The sequence below is a fragment of the Odocoileus virginianus genome, chromosome 27, assembly GCF_023699985.2.
Source record: "Odocoileus virginianus isolate 20LAN1187 ecotype Illinois chromosome 27, Ovbor_1.2, whole genome shotgun sequence".
Taxonomy (NCBI): domain Eukaryota; kingdom Metazoa; phylum Chordata; class Mammalia; order Artiodactyla; family Cervidae; genus Odocoileus; species Odocoileus virginianus.
In genome coordinates, this window is record NC_069700.1 from 16060313 (window position 1) to 16081359 (window position 21047).

Below are 21047 nucleotides of genomic sequence, written 5' to 3' on the forward strand. Positions count from 1 at the left end.
CCCCCTTACTCTACTCAAATTGGGATTGTTTTAGATAATTCCCTAGGCTCTTACCAACAAGATCCAGTCAACTCAGGTTTCTGTCATTACCACGGTAAACTCACTTTAAACCTTCATGAAATGTGCCAAAGACACAAAAGCCATAATACATCACAAAATCCCTTGTAAAGTGATTTTGTGAGAGATTTGCCGCACACAGCAGGACTCACAGTGTGTGTGTTTCAGTAAAGCATCCAGAAGACCTTGTGAGCAGGGGACCACACTCAGACTCAGGCTGGTGTTTCTCTACGTATGTGCTGATGGGACGTGTGAGAAACCTTTTTATCCAAACTGGACACAGGTTCCCGAAAGGCAAAATGGAGTTCTGGAAGCTTCAGAATTGACCTTTCACCGTGACGTTGTGATACACGGATAATCACGTTTTCTCACCAAAACCTGAGCAATTGCCATATTTGAATCTGTAAATTGCTGATCACAAGATGTATTAGCCTCTCGGGAATTAAGGACAACTGAGGACAACGTAAGGTAGTCTTTGGCTCCAACTTTCAAACACGTCCCTGATTTTATGTCTCTTCCACTAGAGGGTGCTTGGACTCTGTGCTGAAACCTCACAGCTAGAGGACAGCCTCCCGCTGGTGGGTTAATTTTCCAAACTTAATAGAATTTCAGAGGATTCACTTATCTTTTCCTTTTGTTTCCCAGGCTAGAATCTCAAAGTACTTGTTTCTGTGACCCCAAGTCTGTATGAGGGGTGACTTCTGATCTTTTCCTGCTTTGCACAAGGCATTCCCTGGCTGTTTTGAAAGGGTTGCAGGATCCTCCACCAAACCCCCTCAATTTTACCCCAAACCCCCTCACTTTTACCCCAAACCCCATTACCCATATTTCCTATCAAAGGATGGGGCCTTGCTGACTCATCACATCTGCACAGCAGGTCTTCTATGGGGAGTATAGCAGCTTTCTCTCTCTCTTTTTTAAGTTCTACCGGGCCCCCACCCACACTTCCCTTCATTATGCAATACAGCCATTCCTAGAAAGCTTGCGGAGAAAAGAATTCCTAAAAATCCAACTCTGGGTCCCCTTTGATTTGCATCACGAGTTCAGGGATGCCTTCCCTTGGACTGAACAGGAAGCAGTTCCCTAAGTTGTAAGCCAGCTCACCCAGCGACCCCTTCACGCACACTCACCCCCATGCAGTGTCAAGCAGTTAAGGATCTTGAAAACACATACATTCTCCAGGGAACCAATTAATTAAAGGAAAGGAGCAAATTGATCCTTCTCTTAAAAACTGAGTCTGTGACTTTGGAATGCTCAGTGTAGAATATTCTCTCCTTGTGGTTCACGGCCACTCACACATCCACTAGACAGGTTTCGTGGAAACTTACTGTGTGCCTGGCAGGTTACACCCCACTGCTGAATAAAATCTCCTACAAGAGGCCCACCTTGGCCACCCAGGGGGTACTGCACCCACTCTAACTTTCTCCCCCTGCACATGTTTCTTCAAGTTTATCCCTGATTAATATCAACTGTGTATTTGTTTGTCTTTTTCCTCCTCCAGAATGGAGGCTTCAGACATTTACGGTTTTCTCTGGAATCTCTGCCTCCCCTTCCCCACAAGCACTAAAACCAGTTCAGTCACTCAGTCGTGTCTGACTCTTTGTGACCCCACGGACTGCAGCACGCCAGGCCTCCCTGTCCATCACCAACTCCCAGAGTTTAATCAGACTCATGTCCACTGAGTCGGTGATGCCATCCGACCATCTCACCTTCTCTCGTCCCCTTCTCCTCGTGCTCGGGACATAATCTGGACTCGATAAATGGCCCCCGGGTGAATGCAGCCATCAGTGACAACATTAATGTCGCCTGCTGCCTCGGGTCCCAGTCGCCCGCATCACTCAGGACTCCAGCCATCCCACTGCCTCCTGCTTCTATTCTAGCCCCACCCACTTCTCTGCACACACCATAGCCAGAATGATCTTTTAAAAATAGAAATCAAGTGCTATCACTCCCTTCCTCTGCCCCTCAAATGGTGTTCCAGTAAAGAATCAAATCCAAACTCCACCCATGGCCTGCACCATTGGGCCCTGCCTGCCTCTCCAGTCTCATCACAGACCACCCCAGCCTGCTTTCTGTCCTCTTTCTTTATGCCAAAAGCTCTTTTCCGAGGGCCTTTGTGACTGTTTTCTCTGGTATGGAGGCTTTCTCCCCTGCCCCCACCTCGTATGGCTGGCTGCTTTAACTCATTAAAGTCTCAGTCTCAGAGCATTTTATATCAACAAGTGCCCTGCCACATTTTATTGTCCTCATGGCACTTATAACCACCTGAAATTATATATTTGTTTAGAGATTGATCATCTGTCTACCCCCATCCTTCCACCACAGACAAAGGCATCAGAACAAAAGTTCCGTGCAGTCTGAAAGCTTGTCACCAATCTATGCCAGCTGCTTGAAGGAAATTCCTAGCACTCAGTAGGTGCTTGTTAAACATGTGTTGGATGGATGGCTGGAGGACCAGATAAATGGACAGATGAATCTACAGAATGCTTCGTGAGAAAGCACTGTGAAAAAGGGGACGGACTCTGCTATCCCTGTGTTATTCTAAGCCAGAGCATGGCAATATAATGCTGAGTCTTTGCTTGCGTATGAGATGGAAACTCATCTCAAAACATAACTTTGAGTCCTTAAAGTTTGTGTCCTAAAAGAGGCCTTTTCCTGACACATATCTAAATTCTCCTTTTACTTTCCTGCATATTGTGCCATCCTTTTCTCTCATTTTAATCACACTTTGCAATTATACACTGCTTTGTGGTATTGTTTGTATAACTTTGTCTCCTTGAGTAGGACAGAGCTAAGAGAGAGTGTTGTGTCTTTTTGCTCAATACTATCTCCCTGGGGCTTAGTTCAAGGCCCGACACACGGAAGACATAGCCAATCATCATCAGGTAACCCAGTATTCACAGCACTGATTCTAAAGAACTTCCATACAAGAGAGCAAGAAAGAGGTACATATATGCCTCCTGTGTATGGATTTGAAAATTGGAAACATTTTTAATTAAAAAAATTAGACATTCTAAATTTCAGAAGAATAATAAGCACCTAATCCCAAAGTTCAGTCATTGTGAATGTAAAGACCTGAGTCCTGATCTTGGTTCTAACATGAACTTTCCTGTGATCTGGGTCAGTTATTCAACCACACTTGGTCTCTATTTAACCATCACCTTTCCAGCTGTACTGTAAAGGTTAATGAGTTCCTACATGCATGGTACATGGAAGAGATTCCACTCCACAAAGTCCTGAAGAAGAACAGAAGGGCAGTTTCCCAACTCTAAATTCCTGGGCTTTATTTAGCTTTACAGGCTTCCCAGGTGGCGCTAGTGCTAAAGAACCTGCCTGCCAATGCAGGAAACTAAGAGACACGAGTTCGATCCCTGTGACGGGAAGATCTCCTGCAGGAGGGCATGGCAACCCACTCCAGTATTCTTGCCTGGAGAATCCCATGGACACAGGAGCCTGACAGGCTACAGTCCATAGGGTCGCAGAGAGTCAGACACACTGAAGTGATTTTGTATGCAAGCACACATTTAGCTTTATGATGGTTACAATATATTTTTCAGTTACTGGAATACTCTCTCCCCCCTTGCTCTCCACATCCATGAAGTTATGGGTCCTCTGTGGCTCTCACTGTGAGCTCTGCACCCAACTCTCTCTACTCCCACTTCCCCATCCTCCCACTCAACAGCGTGATGAAGCCAGCTCCTCGCCGGGCTGTGCGGGGTACGAGGAAAGAACCTCACCATGACATGCCTCTGCTCTTTGACTATGACGTCACATGGATGAACTTGCAAATTTTCATCTGATGTCCTCAGTCTCTGCCATTTACTACTACTTGCTGAACAGTCTGCAGCTAGATTCCGTGATGACACTGACAACTTAATGCATCAGAAATTAAGCAGGTCATTCTTTCCTCTAGCTGCCCTCTAATTAGCCATAGTACCACTATTTTCTCAGGCATCCAAGCTCAGAAACTTGGTCGAGGTCAGCACTATTTCTTCACGCAAAAAAAAAAAAAAAAATTCAAGAATTTCATGTGACGTTACAGAAAAGGGGGAGGGGAAGGAACTGTCTAAATCATCATCAGGAGACAATATCATTGTCCAGTAGCCACTTATTTTACAAGACACCAGTGTAACAGTTCTGCTTATTTAATTCAGAAAGGGAAAATGTCAGGTCAATTCTGACCTCTACAGGTCAGGAAATTCAACCAAAAGAGCAGAAAGAGAAGTTTCAGCCAAGAAGACCTGTCAAAGCAATACGCCAGCAGGACATGAAGCTCATCCCCATGAGGGGGTACAGACAAAAAATACAAACAGGTTAAGACATAACCTACTGAATGCTTGTCACGTAATGGGTATTCAATAGATACATGCTGAATTAACAGATGAATGAATGGTGGATGAAAACGATTCTGATAAGGAGCTAAATATTTAGAGTGATTCTCAACCATTTTAAAAAATGTAACTGAGGACTGACATTCTGTTACATACGTTTTCTTATTAGTCTTTTGTCAGTTACAGAAAACTACACTGGCAGACCAGTGATGTGCCCTAAAACAGCATTTCTTCTCATTTATGTATTACTGCCTAGATTTCAAGCTGGTATAAATTTTATCAAGCCTATATATTAGGAAAAAGATACCTCTTTTAGAATCCACATTTTCAAAATATCAGCTCTCCTTTAGAAACCAGGTTGTAACATTAATGTTCTAGTGTTGTTTCACATAATTGCTCACATGCCACAAGGTGGCTAAATTTTATTTCTTCAAATTTAATTGAAACCCAAAGGACAGTCTCTCTGTTATTGTACAGAAATACAGAACATTAATGAGTAAAGTATCTGATACTTACACTGCCTTTAGACTTTCTGGATCCTACAATTGGAGGTAGTGAAGAGGTTTTCTGACTGTGAAAACAAATTGCAATTTAGAAATCTGAATATTATTCACAAATAATATACAAGGCAAGATAATTATCATCTCAGTGTATCACTCCAACCTGGAACTCAACTATTTGTAGACATCAGTATTCCACAAAAAGTACCACTGACTTTCCCAATTTCACAAAGACCACCAAAACATTTCCAAATTCCATTCCAAAAGATTATGTTTTTTTAATTGGAGTATAATTGCTTTACAATGTTGTATTAGTTTCCACTGTCCAAAAGATTCTTAATGTTTTCTTGTATAGCATTTTAGTTGATGCTTACAAATAAATTTAGTACCACTTTTAACTTTTTCATACCACTTAAAATCAAATCCCTAAATTTATAATTTGTATTTCAAAAAAAAAAGGCATTTCCAAGCTGCGTGATGATTTTGCCAGATTGTGTTTAAAACTAAAAATGATGAAGTTTTTTTATCATGTCTATCATATCTGGTAGAAACACAGAATGGTAAAACACCGGCATTTATATTCAGGAAGTTTCCAAACCATCACTCTCACCAAAAAATTTAAAAACTGCTCTTTGGCTCTAAGTATTTCCCAGATGTTTCTTTGCAGGAAAAGATCCAGCTCGAAACCCAACTGAACCTCTCTGACAATAAGAAGCCACGGAGGTAAAGGCAAATTTCGCGGACCTGCCAGAGAAAGGCCACCATGAGCAAGTTTTCTCATTGCCATCAAGTACAAGCACAAGATCTCACTGCAGAATGTACTGCAACCCACAGCAGTCTACCCCAGCGTCGCTTCTCAGAGCGACCTTATGAAGGACTTGATTTCATGGATGGGTAAGGATGGTTGGCAGTCAGTCTGGTAGATAGTTCTAAAGTGCTAGAAAGCAATGCGCTCTTTGCGATACTTCAAACACGACCCCTGAAATTCCATTCCACCTATTCCATATTGAGAAACCCTGGGCTAGTCTCTCCATCAAGTTACACGGGATTGCAAATCAAGGGAGAACACACTTATGACATTCTGCTCTATCTCTGTCACATGTCACGCATCCGACTAGAAGCAACTACACAAAGTCAGTTTTCCAGCCAAGCAGACACGGAAAAGCAGCGGCAATGGACCGCAGGGCACTGTGAGCAAGCCCGAGGGTCCCTGCAAGCAGGGGCTGAGGCTCCTCATGCAACGCGTGCGTGGGCAGTCCACCTGCTGGGCTGAAAGAAGGCATTCTTCACCAGTGTCCTACATCTCATAGAGCAAAAGGGTTCTCTGTGCACGGTGTGTAAGAGTAACCTTTAAAATTTTGCCTGAAATAACTATACACCCAGTGCTCCACTTATTTGTGTAAAAGAAATATCATTTCTATATTTTACCATTATTATTTTTAAGTAGAAAATATTATTTTTTAACCACCTGTAGATGTTCTTCTACGCACCAACTAAGAAAATTATTCAATCAAGTTAACGTTTTTAAGACTTCTAAAAGCCTGTGTCGCAGAGAAGCTCACTGCCCTGTACCTTTTTCACAAAAATAAATCTTTATATTTATTACAAATTCATAAGTGAGTGGCTAAAAAATACATAGTCTATCATAGCTTCCTCAATATTATATTTTTATGCAATAGTTCTCAACCTCCAATCACAGCAAAATAAACAGCGATCAACATGTATCGGACATCCTTTCCTTTCTAACCGATAAACAAGATTCTAAAAAACAGACCCGGGGCCAGCATAAGATTCAATGCTATTTCAAGTGATAACTAAAATATGAGACGTGAGTGAGGATGCAAACGTACCCGTAAGACTTTCTCATCGTCGACTTGTCGAAAAGTAATTCACTGTAAGGCAACTTCTTAAACTTATCTCTGCCGACAGCCACATAAAACTGCCCATTCTCCAGCTCTGCCCCACTCTCAACCAGTTTTCCTTCTAAAGTGTAGAGTCTGCCAAAATATGAATGCCAGCAATTAAAATGTTAACAAGCATTTCAAGAACCGCTAAAATCACAGTCAATTAAAAACTCCATTCCTAAATTGGCTCATTTGATACTAGGCTAAACACTGAATTATAAATGTCTCAAAGTCATAAGACTCAGCTAAATACCAATGCAGATGCAATTACGGTCTAGTTGTACAGAACCTGGCAGTCTAACATAAGGATCCCTTACTGCTGCCATATTTAGAGTTTAGAAGGAGAGAATTAACTTGTAGAGAATGTTTGTGTGTGCTCGGTCATGTCCGACTCTTTTGCAACCCCATGGACTGTAGCCTGCCAGGCTCCTCTGTCCATGAAATTCTCCACGCAAGATACTGGAGTAGGTTGCCGTTCTGAGAATGTCATACTTTAAATGAAGCTTGGCTTCCACTGAAGTTTGATTCTTCTTTTTATATCCCGTGAGCACTTAGAAAATTTATTTTCTTAATGCACTATTCAGGTTAACATCCACGTGCAGCCCTCAGACAGAATTTTACATACAAACACAAAGAACTAGGTCAGAAAACAAGAGGTGCGAGGGCAGGAGGTAAAAGAACCCATTTCCAGTATTAATGATGCAGAACTGCATAGCGTTCATGCTTCTCTTTTTTTGCCTTCCGTCATCTTCCCAGAATCAAGGGATTTCACAAGAACCTCCCTTTACTGTAAAACTGCTGCTGCAAACTACAATGTGTTACTTATTAAGAGAACAGTGATAACCTTGCTAGACGATTTAAAGTGTCCACACAGTTTGTTTAAAGAGCAAGAAAAAAACAGACGGTTTAGAAAACCACACCACAAAGAAGACAATGCATGTTTTTGAAGGTAATAAACAAGAGTTAGTAACTGGAAAGATTTTAAGAGGATCGTTTTAAAAGTTCTCAGACTTCTTATATCACAAAATTAAGGGTAGTGACATTTGCAAAGAAAAAAAAATCCATTGATCTGTCTGCTTATTTACTGATTATGTGAAAGGCCGTATCATATGGAGTCAAAAAGGAAAATAAAAGCAGCCACTTAACCCCCTAAAGTGTGTTAGTGTTGAGTTAGTATGAAGATGCTAAAGTAACGTACTTTTAACCCTACAAGTCTAAATACCAACACTTAACCCAGATAATCTGGTTTTCCTGCCTTCACCTAGACCAGGGCCTCTGGACATTATTGATGTTTTGGATCTGATAATTGTAGGAGAGGTGGGAGGCTGTCCTGGGAATTGTAGGATGTTAACAGCACCCTTGGCCTCTACCCACGAGATGGGAGTAGTAGCCACCTCCATTCCCTAGGACTCTGGACACTGCCAGCAGCCTCTAGTGGTAACTGCCCCTGGGGGAGAACCTGCTGGAAACCAACCCCTAGATGGAGGCCTAGACCCAGAGGTTCTTCTCTCGTTTACTTCAAAATAGGAAGATCTGAATCCGTCATTAACTTTTACATCTAGAAATTAAAAGACAGCAAAGTGGTGGATCTGGCCAACAGCTAAGATTTGACTGGTTTTCTCTACAGACAGGTAAAGGATAAATAAATTGAATAAATTTATAAATAAACTAAATAAATTTATAAATAAACTGAATAAATTTATAAATAAACTGAATAAATTCTAGCCTGTGAACTTAGCCTTCTTTTATGCGACTCTTGCTGACCCGCTTTCTTCCTTTGCTACAGAACATGAGAATTATAAACAGGGAGTTGAATGAATTTGTGTGGAATGTTTTTGATATGTATACCGATGCCCAGGAATGGTCCAAACATAAGAATTACTCATGTTCTGTTTAGCTCAGTTGTCAGGAATCTGCCTGCAATACAAGAGACCCAGGTTCAATTCCCAGGACAGGAAGATCCCATGGAGAAGGAAATGGCAACCCACTCCAGTATTCTTGCCTGAAGAATCTCATGGACAGAGGAGCCTGGCAGGCTGGTCCATGGTGTTGCAAGAGTCGAAAACAATTTGGCAACTAAACCATCACCAGGTGTTTTTAAACCACCATGTTCTGTTAAGGGAGGGTGGGAGTGTCCCAAGTGAGCAACATGCAAATCTCACTCATGTCTGGCATTACACTAAGAATTAAGCTTCTCCAACATGGAACTCTGCTCAATGTTATGTGACAGCCTGGGTGGGAGGGGAGTCTGGGGAGAATGAATACATGTGTCTGCACGGCTGAGTTCCTTTGCTATCACCTGAAACTATCACAATATTGCTCACTGGCTATACCCAAGTCAAAATTAAAAGTTAAAAAAAAAGAAGAAGAATTAAGCCTCTCCAAGTATTCACATGTTCAGGGGACATTTATATTCTCATTTCTGTGTTTGTCTTTGCTTATATTTTATTTCTATTTATCAATTTGTTCACGTCAATATATGTGTGAATAGGTGTATCTGGGCATGCAGTTGTGTTTATATATCTTTGTGTGTTTCAGAGCATTTATTGAGTGGGTTTACATCTGTGTACGTGTCAAAAGGCAAAATGATATATCTTTTTTAAAAAATCAATATAAAACCATTGAGACCTGCCTTTACCCTGATGCCAAAGTAAAATCCAAAAGGATCAAAGGTTTAAACGAAAGTTAAAAGTTGAAAGATGAAAACATGGGATAATTTTTTTTATAATCTAGGAGTGAAGAGAACCTAAGCTAATCATAGAACTTAATGACTGTAATGAAAGACTAAAAATTTGACTGCATCAAAATTTAACATAACTGCATGAGAAAAGCAACATAAAGAGCAACAAAAATATAAACTGGAAAACAACCCTACAAGGTAAGAACAATTATATGCCCATTTTATAGATAGAGAAACTGAGGCACACAGAGACAAACTAGTGACCCCAAACTCAGATCTAGGTACCAGTGCCTCATGGAAATATCCTCAATAATTCTGAGTCCCATCCACTTGCAAGAAGATTATTCTGACATACCTGTGGACAGCCCCACTTCTCAGAGTTATCTTTTCCGTGACCATCTGCAGTACATGATCCCACTGATTCAAGGCTTTTCTAGGAATGAGGAGTCGAGAAGCTGGGTTTATGAGGTCTCCATTTGCAATCAAGCTGAAAAAAAGGCAAAGCCAGTGAGACAAACCATTTGACACAGTTATGACTTTAAAACTACAAAAGAAGTCCCAAACCAAAAGGAAACCAACACTAATTCTGACCCAAAACATGAAGGATTCCAACTTACAAGATAGTGCAGGGTTCCAGAAGTGGTTTTCTAAAGCGAGATGACACATTGATCCTGCTGTGGGTTACTGGTTTTACCTTTAAAAATAAAGTAATACAAATCATTGTACTTATGTTAGTGTTTTTTTTTTCCTATGAGGAAAAACTAGAGGTTTCCAGGGAGCTGGCTGAGAACTGCAACACCTTTGTTAAAACCTTGCTTTCCCCCCCACTCCCATGTATATAAACCCTCTGGGCTCACCCTCTATCAATGGCATATAGCTTTAACAGAGCTCTCAAGAAAGATTTCCTTTAAGCCCTGGCATACTGTTCACGATCTATACCAAAAACTGAAACTGTTGATCTATTGTGAGAATTCCAAGGCCATTTTTAAAATAGTTCCTTTCTGTCAAACAAAAGTAAGTAAATGTATAAAATTTTGAATGAAGTGCCCTCCCCCTCTAGGCACGACATAGTGTTTGGTCATCTCTGCCCATCCACCCACTCCCTAGAGTCACTGGGTCCCCACCAGGCACTTAACCCCATCCTGTTCTCCAAAGACTGACTCCATCAACTTTTCTCAGCTTCACTTCCTCCTCCGTTCACCAGCCACACTCTAAACAGCACGTTCCCTTCCCAACCCCCCTTGCATCTGGGTAGGTCTGGTCATCTTTCTGGCCCCTTTTGTTTTCAGGGTCCAAGCTGTTGCATCGAGAACCATGTGGCCTCTCGGGCACCTTCGACTAAGACAAGGCTTTGGCATTGGTCAAGCCTCTCCTCCTCCCAAATCAACTATTTCTTACATTTCCCACAGTGCATTGTCCAAATCCCCACCTTTCACCCTAAATCCTAAAATCCCACTCCAGGCACACTTACTCTCAGCACATCATCTCCTTCCAAACTTCAAGAGAATAAAGCTCAACAGGCACGAAGGATCTTAACCTCACTTCGCTTCAAGCTCACTTCATCTACATCTTCACCACTTTGCTCCTTTGCTGTCTGTTTCAGAAGGATCCTGACCCCTTTACAAAGCTAAGTCTGCGTGTCTTGATTTTGTCCCCTGCTGCCTGTTCCATTAAATATGTAAGGCCCTCCACCCCCACTGTTTTCAATTTCCTCCTTGACCCTGTGGCCCTTTCTCTCCTCTTCATCATTCCTCTTCCTATTTCCTTCCACCCCATCTTCTCCTCAGTCTTCTACTATCTGGATTCCAGTGAAAGATAAATCCCAACTCTTTATTTTTCAATTCGTTAATTTTTTATTTTTGGCTGCCCTTGAGCTTCATTGCTTCATGCACCAGCTCTAAGGTGCATGAACTTCAGCATTTGCAGCACACGGGCTCAGCTCATGGGCTCTAGAGCGCGGGCTCAGTAGTTGTGGCACATGGACTTAGTTGTTCTGTGGGTGTGGGATCTTTCCAGACCACGGATTGAACCTGTGTCTCCTACTTGGAAGGCAGATCCTTGACCACTGGACCACCAGGGAAGCCCTAAGTCCCAACTCTTAAGCTTGGCCTACAAGGACCCCCATGACCAACCACTGTTACTAGCTTCCCTCACCTTCCACCAAATACTCCTTCCTCCACAACCCCTAGGTGTGACTTTAGGTCGAATCAGCCGGCCCCCAATCCATTGCCCAAACACATTCTGAATCCTCTTCCACACCTCTGCTCATCTTGCCCCTGCCTAAAATGCCCTCCCCCTTCTTCCAGCTGCTGAAATGCCACTCGCTAACCAACACCCAGCTTGGTTATCAGCAGTCCTTCTCTGTTCATCCTTCTTTAACTTCCTGTCTCAAACTGCTGCGGCTACTATGGGATTGCTGATCACACTTGCTTAGAGGGCTTTTTTCCCTTTCTGATTTGAAAGGGAACTGATTAATGAAAATAGCCAACATTTACTGCACTATATTTAATGACAAGCCCTATACTAAGTAAAGGCATTATATATCATTAGAACATCAAAATCATGCCCTGAAGTAAGTACCCTATTTGACAAAGAAACTAGAGGTTAATCATTTAATTTGCCTAAAGTCACACATACTAAGGGGCAGAGTTGTCCACACCTATGAACTTCTACTTGCTTTGCACTTTGGTAGTTAAAGATAAATTAACCCTAAATAATTTATGCGACTCTCTTCTGGCAAATTATGCCATTTTGAGAAGAACAAGGGGCAAACTTCTTGACTTGCCAGTGCCTAAAACAGCGCATGGCAATGCCTGCTAATTGCACAATAACTGTTTACTGAAATTTAATTTAAAAAACTAATTTAGAGTAAACATTTTTTAATCAATCATAACAATTTTCTTACATTTTTTTAAACCCAGAGATTCTTGGCCGTAAGCTAACATTTACAGTGATGTTGACTTTTTTAAAAAGTTTAACAGATAATGTATGCACCTGACCAAAATTCAAGTGGTAAAATGGAGGATACAGTGAAAAGGAGGAATATCCCCACCTCTGGTGCCCCAACCACAAAGCTGAAACTAACTTAACAATGGTCATTCAAAGACAGCCTACACCTGCATATTGTCTTATGTAGACATTTTATACATGTAATTTTTAAACACAGGGATCACTTGCTATGCCTATTCTTCCACACCTTGCTTTTTTTCATTTAACAATTCACCACAGAAACTGTCTCACATTGGTAGAGTAAAGGTTGCTTCATTCTTTATAAAAGCTATGTATATCCACGCTGTGAATCTACCATAATTTATTTAATCTGTCCCTCAATGAAAATCCTTCCACTTGCTTCTAAACTTTCGCTCTCGCAGGGAATTCCCTGGTGGTCCAGTGGCTAAGTCTCCATGTTTCCACTGTGGGGGGCACAGGTTGGACCCCTGGCAGGGATCCTGAATGCCACATATTTGGCCAAAATAAGTAATAAACTTTTGCTGTTGCAAATGATGCCATGATAGATTTCCTCACAATAGTTATTTGCATGAATATGTAAATGTATCTGTCAGTTCAGTCACTCAGTCGTGTCTGGCTCTTTGCAACCCCATGGACTGCAGCATACCAGGCCTCCCTATTCATCACCAACTCCTGGAGCAGGCTCAAATTCATGTCCATCAAGTTGGTGATGCCACCCAACCATCTCATCCTCTGTCGTCCCCTTCTCCTCCTGCCTTCAACCCTTCCCAGCATTAGGGTCTTTCCCAATGAGTCAGTTCTTTGCATCAGGTGGCCAAAGTACTGGAATTTCAGCTTCAGCATCAGACCTTCCAATGAATATTCAGGATGATTTCCTTTAGGATGGACTGGTTGGATCTCCTTGCAGTTCAAGGGACTCTCAAGAGTCTTCTCCAACACCACAGTTAAAGCATCAATTGTTCACTGTTCAGCTTTCTTTATGCTCCAACTCTCACATCCATACAGGACTACTGGAAAAACCATATCTTTGACTAGATGGACATTTGTTGGCAAATTAATGTCTCTGCTTTTTAATATGCTGTTTAGGTTGGTCATAGCTCTTCTTCCAAGGAGCAAGTGTCTTTTCATTTCATGGCTGCAGTCACCATCTGCAGTGATTTTGGAGCCCAAGAAAATAGTCTGTCACTGTTTCCATTGTTTCCCCATCTATTTGCCATGAAGTGATGGAACCAGATGCCATGATCTTTGTTTTCTGAATGTTGAGTTTTAAGCCAACTTTTTCACTCTCCTCTTTCACTTTCATCAATAGGCTCGTTAGTTCCTCCTTGCTTTCTGCCATAAGGGTGGTGTCATCTGGCATATCTGAGGTTATTGATATTTCTCCCAGAAATCCTGATTCTAGCTTGTGCTTCATCCAGCCTGGCATTTCGCATGATGTACTCTGCATATAAGTTAAATAAGCAGGTGACAATATACAGCCTTGATGGACTCCTTTCCCATTTGGAACCAGTCTGTTGCTCCATGCCCGGTTCTAACTGTTGCTTCTTGACCTGCATACAGATTTCTCAGGAGGAAGGTAAGGTGGTCTGGTATTCCCATCTCTTGAAGAATTTTCCACAGTTTGTTTTGATCCACACAGTCATTAGCTTTGGTGTAGTCAATGAAGCAGAAGTAGATGTTTTTCTGGAATTCTTGTGCTTTTTTGATGATCCAGCCGATACTGACAATTTGATCTCCGGCTCCTTTGACTTTTCTAAATCCAGTTTGAACATCTGTAAGTTTTTGGTTCACGTACTATTGAAACCTGGCTTGGAGAATTTTAGGCATTATTTTGCTCATGTGTGAGATGAGTGCAACTGTGCAGAAGTCTGAACATTCCTTGGCATTGCCTTTCTTTGGGATAGGAATGAAAATAGACCTTTTCCAGTCCTGTGGCCACTGCTGAGTTTTCCAAATTTGCTGGCATATTGAGTGCAACACTTTCACAGCATCATCTTTTAGGATTTGAAATAGCTCAACTGGAATTCCACCACCTCCACTAGCATTGTTTGTAGTGATGCTTCCTAAGGCCCACTTGACTTCACACTCCAGGATGTCTGCCTCTAGGTGAGTGATCACACTATCATGGTTATCTAGGTCATTAAAATCATTTTTGTATAATTCTTCTGTGTATTCTTCCCATCTCTTCTTGGTACCTTCTGCTTCTGTTAGGTCCATACCATTTCTTTATCCTTTATCGTGCCTATCTTTGCATGAAATATTCCCTTGGTATGTCTAATTTTCTTGAAGAGATCTCTAGCCTTGCCCATCCTATTGTTTGCCTCTATTTCTTTGCATTGATGGCTGAGGAAGGCTTTCTTATCTCTCCTTGCTATTCTTTGGAACTCTGCACTCAGATGGACATAGCTTTACTTTTCTCCTTTGTCTTTTGCTTCTCTTCTTTTCTTAGTTATTTGTAAGGCCTCCTCAGACAACTATTTTGCCTTTTTGCATTTCTTTTTTGGGGGATGGTTTTGATCACCGCCTCCTGTACAATGTTACAAACTTCCATCCATGGTTCTTCAGGAACTCTATCAGATCTAATCCCTTGAATCTATTTGTCACTTCTACTGTATAATCATAAGAAATTTGATTTAGGTCATACCCAAATGGTCTAGTGGTTTTCCTTACTTTCTTTAACTTAAGTCTGAATGTTGCAATGAGTTTATCTGTAGAATATACTCCTGTATCTGTAGAATACATTATTCTACAATGTATCTGTAGAATACATTATTAGAATTGAGAAACTGCTGAAATAAAGAGGCAATTTTTTTCAATTTAATGGAATGTATTGCAAGCTTTATTCTTTTTTCTTTTTTCTTTTTTTGAAAGCTTTATTGTTGATTGATCCCAAGTCACTTGATTTATTTAGCTCATACTATAGCATAGCCTTGGAAGAAATGCTATGACCAACCTAAACAGCATATTAAAAAGCAGAGACATTACTTTACCAGCAAAGACCAGTCTAGTCAAAGCTATGGTTTTTCCAGTAGTCATGTATGGATATGAGACTGGGACCATAGAGAAAGATGAACGGTAAACAATTGATGCTTTTAAACTGTGGTGCTGGAGAAGACTCTTGAGAGTCCCTTGGACTGCAAGGAGATCAAATCAGTCTATCCTAAAGGAAGTCAATCCTGACATTGGAAGGACTGATGCTTAGCTGAAACTCCAATACTTTGGCCACGTGACGCGAAGAACTGACTCATTGTAAAAGACCCTGATGCTGGGAAAGATTGAAGGCAGGAGAGGAAGGGGATGACAGAGGATGAGTTGGTTGGATGGCATCAAGGACTCGATGGCCATGAATTGGAGAAAGCTCCAGGAGTTGGTGATGGACAGAGGGAAGCCTGGTGTGCTGCAGTCCATGGGTAGGCAAAGAGTTGAACATACTGAGCAACTTAGCCAAACTGATAGCATAAGAAAGTATGTTATTTTCTGGAAAATATTCCGGAATTATTTAACTGCAAGTGAATCTTTGCATGTTTGAAGGACAGGCCTTTCTGATTCCACATCTATGCATATCTTTCTCATGAAACCCTCCCCATCTCTGAATACTGCCGCCCTGGCCACTGGGCTTAAAACTTCTGCCACATCCCTGGTTGTCTATTGCCTTTCCCTGCCTTTTTTGTTTTTTAAATAGCATTTACCGTTATCTAACATATCATACCTTTTACTTAATCTAGTTTTCAATTTATTGTCCCTACTGTTACTGCACAGTAACTCTCAATATTAACTAGTAATGTGCTAAGCACACACTTCATACCAATTGTTATTTTTTAAAGGTTGCTTGACCTTGATTGCTTAATACCCTGTTGAATTGTTGAATTAAAGATGAAGGTGAATACATTATAAAAACAAATAACTTTGAAAATGCCTGGTGAGTTGTCTGATACATGCTATTTTTCTTGACTACATACTTGTCGATAGTTACTATACACAGAAATTCACAAATAGATGATTTTTTGAATAATTATATAACTTTATTCTAAGTGTATATATTGTTGCTTGAATTAAATCAAACCATCTGTCTTGAATAAGCTGCTTTCCTCATTCAGTATGACAAAAATATTCCCCAAATGTTCATGATTAACCAGTGTGAATCGAAGATTAACCTTAAATATACATTTCTTTGAATTATTATATATAATTAACTAATGTCTGTTTCCAGATATAGTAATAAAATAATTTGAAAACACAATCCAAGTAATATATTTGAATTGAAAAAAAATATGTAAGACCATTGTATAAAACAGTTAGGACTTTTGAGGGGAAAAAAGTACCATTTTTCACTAAAAATGCATTTTTCTAATTGTCATTTTAAATAATAACTTAAATCACAAAAGAATTAAGCAAATCAACTACACATAAAAGGAACTTTCCCAGAGCTCATATCAGGAATTAAGTGTTGGCCACTTGGTGCTAATCTAAAGACGCTGCGGCTTAGATATAAGAAGTGTAATAATGAATCAGAATATATTTTTTAAATAGGTACATTTTCTTATCAGCCTGTACACCTTCCCATGCCCTTTGAAAATAATGTTTGAAACGTGAGAATAACGTTACGCATCAATACACCTGGTGACGGAGGGATGGACCCCAAAGGACAGAGTGGAGGTACTCCCACTCGGACCCCCATGGACCAGGCATGTCTCATTGATGAGCATCCTGGCCAGTGTTAGGTATGTGATCTGTGACTATGGAACCAAGTCAAATGAAACGGCATCCATGCAAAACCCAATCCTTCATTTTGGACCCAGCAGAGTGCACACTCCTGGTTGGCTTTATCAGTGAGTGAGGGAACCGCTACCAAGCAAATGAAGGGCACGCTTACAGCGGTCCTCTCGTCTTGATTCTGCACAGGGTTCAACACTGTCTTGGAAAAACCCAGTCTGAGAAGGAGCTTAGCCTGGTGAATCAGAGAGGGGAATCATTCCTTGAGTGGAAACTAGGTAGGTAAGCAGATAAAGAAATAGACAGACAGACTAAATATTTGGCTAACATTTTTTTTGGAAATATTCCAAACATAAATTTGGAAATATTTCAGAGTCCAAGATGGCAAAGTGACTTAAGTTGTGTTCACTCTGCTAGAATGGAACAAGCCAGGTCTTTGGATATAAAGCACATGCACCTTCCAATATATCACTCTGCCTCTGGCATCTTATTTAGATTATGTTTATATCATCAGTGGCCATACCAAAGCCAAAATAATAATAATAAGCAGGGAAAAAAAGTTATGTGAATTTGATGCCTATCATTTAATTTAGTCAAATTCCATGAGACACTTGGACAATACTGCAGCTGGGTCAAGTTAAAACCTGCATGACCTTAAAAATATTAATTTTTATTAAAAATAAACTCAATGAAATTAAAATTGTGGTTGTGCAAATACATACCTGGATTGATAAAATCAAGATCTACAAACTGAGGAACTGACTAAAGGTCTGAAATTCTGAACTCCAGGACTGATTGCTAATTCAATGCCTCACACCTCATTTTCTTGCTCTGTAAAAATAAGGATAATCCTGCTAAACTTGCCCAAAGGGATGCTCCATGAGCTAATTAATGAAGTGGCAATACCACTCCCTGGGGCTGTTAGGCTGAATGCTTCAGAGACTCCACCGGCCTCAAAACTCAGCCACCTCTTGAAACCCCAGGCCAAGTAAACCAGTGTGAGGCTAAGGACCTGAGGAAATGATGCTGTTAAAGGCCACCCTCATGAAAATCTAAAGACCACTGATCTCTGATAAAAAAAAAAAAAACAAAAAACCTCTTGATACAATTAAAAGACTCAATTTTAAACTGCTTTTAAAAATATGTATCATGTTTTTGTAACCATCCACATAAAAACTGTCCTTTTATAACTAAAGCCGGAAACTTAGGCTTTTAGGGACAAAAACATACTGAAGTTACTCACTGGCAACATACAGCTCAACCCACACAAGAAGCCTTCAACTCTATTTTCCTCCAGAGGCCACCACTGCCTTTAGACCAAGTCCGTGTGTCCTGGAATTGGGCATTTGAGATCGTATTTGAGCTGGCCCCATTTCTTCATACTTTAACACTCTTCATACTCTGGCCTCATTTCTTCATAATCTAACCTCATTTCTTAGTATCCTATCACCTACTCTCCACTCATCTGGAAATAATTCTCTCCTCAGAAATTCCATATCATCTTGTCTGAATCTCTCAGACAACATTTTCCACAGATATAACCCATTTCCCTTATATTATCAATATTTTCATGTACTGCATCTCTCTTTTATTTATTTTTTTAGTATAGAACCGCAACTGTAACTCAAAGATCCATTCATGGTGCTGTGGACATAGAATTCACTCAATAAATACTTTTTTAAATTGAAGTATAGTTAATTTACAGTGTTGTATTAGTTTCCAGTGTACAACAAGGTGATTCACACACACGTATATATTCTTTTTCACATTCCTTTCCTTGATAGATTATCATAAGATACTGAGTATAGTTTCTTGTGCTATGCAGTTGGTCCTTGTTGTTTATCTATTTTATATATAGCAGTGCTTGTATGTTAATCTCAACTCCTAATTTGTTTACCCTCCTTTCCTCTTTGTTAACCACAAGTTTATTTTCCATGGATGTGAGTCTACTTCTGTCTTGTGAATATGTTCATTCGTGTCATTTGTTTTAGACACATTTAAGTGATATCATATGATATTTGTCTTTCTCTGTCAGACTTAATATGATAATCACTTACAATGAGAATCTCTAGGTCCATCCATATTGTGGCAAATGGCATTATTTCACTCTTTTTTTGTGACTGAGTAATAGTCCACTGTGTATGTGTGTGTGCATGTGTGTGTATGTGTGGGTGTGGGAGGGGGAGGGGGATAGCTTCAGTAAAAAATTAAACAAAATTAGGACCAATTATTTTGAGCACACACCATGCCCAGAACTGCATCAAACACTGTCCATATTTACCTTGAGTTTTCACAATATCTTTGCTAGTTATTTTCAGATACATTTATAATTGCAAAATACATCAGAATTTATTAAATGCTTTCATTTATAGTGATGTTTGTTCCTCAAAATAATATGATGAGGTTAGTATTATTCCAATTACATAGAAAGGAAAAGACGACCCTCTCCACTCCTCAAAGTCACACAGAAAGTAAAGAAGCAGTCACATGGGTCCACTTCTGATTCCCAGCCTAGGGTTCATTCCTACCAATGTTGCTCAAGGCAGAAATGGACCACTAGTAGAAATAGCAGACACATATTTGCACCCAGTTAAATAAGATCTTTCTTGAATTATATACAACTAAATATCCATAAACATTTTCATATACTGGCATATCTAGACCACGCTGATGCAGTGGTTCCAGTCTCTTCTCAAGACCACTCATGTTTCTCTTCCCTTTGCTGCTGCCTGTCAGATATTCCTTACATGATTATATCAGTATAATTTATGGGACTTCAATGGAATAAAATTGAAATCTGTTAACCCCCTGAAATTTTAGAAATTCCAGGAAGGCAAGGCAGTGACAAAATCAGCACAGCCAATGAAATATTTTCATCAGCATTGTTATATAATAATGAAAAATTCCAACCACTCTAACTTCAGCGACAATCTAGTTAAAGGAGATGTCTCTAATTATAATGAACCAGCTGTTTAGAACATTCCCAGAAGGGTCCAATTAGTTTCTCTGAGCTGATGAAACCACTCATCTCCACCTCGGTCCTCTACAGGTCCCCATGTTGTTGTACCCAGTCCAGGGGCTGATTCCCAGAAGAAGGGTTAGGATTCATCTGTTGGGTGTGAATTATCATCTGTTTCAGAGGGTCATTTTTCTGCCAATAACAGATATCTTAGCATCAGTTTTCATATTTGTCTTTTGAACTGTTCTCTAAATGAATGTCTCTCTTTGCTGAAGCAGGAAAACAACTCAAAACAAATTCACAAAGATTATGACTATTCAAAACAGCAAGGCAAAAAGATTTCTCTTTAGCATAAAAGTGACCCCAAAGTTACATGTCATTATACATTGTCTAAATCTAGAGAATATGTCACACAAAGAGTGAGCCCTAATGTAAACTACGAACTGTGGGTAATTATGATGTATCAGTGTAGGTTCATCAGTGGTAACAAATTTACCACTTTCGTGGATGATATTGATAAGAGGGAGACTGCACAGTGTAGACAAGAGGTATGTGGGAGATGTCTGTACTGTTCCCCCAGTTTTGCTGTGAATCTAAAATTGCTTCAAAACATAATGTCTAAAAATTTTTTTTAACTTCTAAAAAAGTGAGCCAAAATATAATATATCCATCATTAGTAATACCTTTCTTGAAAAACTCTAGTGTAACCATATATTTAAATGTGTACATACTGCTAAATCTTTTTGTCTGCAAAAACAAATGACCACCAATTTTCATCAAATTTTGAACCATCAAATTAACTTCCCAGCATATCACAAATTTTTAAACTATTGGCATTCTGGTTTAATTTTCTCTCTTCTGTGCTTTGTGGAATATTTTAAAAGACCAGATAATCCTAAGCATTCTGAATATATAATGTTAAGCCTCTCATTT

At 40.1% G+C, this 21047-nt stretch overlaps 1 protein-coding gene across 1 annotated transcript in view; it reads right to left on the minus strand.

The window, feature by feature from the left end:
* Positions 1 to 21047, minus strand: part of DCDC2 (doublecortin domain containing 2) — a 144553-nt gene that overhangs the window by 88022 nt on the left and 35484 nt on the right. Inside the window, exons 3-6 of the mRNA XM_070456209.1 lie at positions 10090 to 10166; positions 9828 to 9959; positions 6739 to 6885; positions 4905 to 4959 (exon numbers count right to left, since the gene is read on the minus strand). Of these exons, the coding sequence (XP_070312310.1) occupies positions 4905 to 4959; positions 6739 to 6885; positions 9828 to 9959; positions 10090 to 10166 (411 nt within the window). The remainder of the gene's footprint in view (positions 1 to 4904; positions 4960 to 6738; positions 6886 to 9827; positions 9960 to 10089; positions 10167 to 21047) is intronic.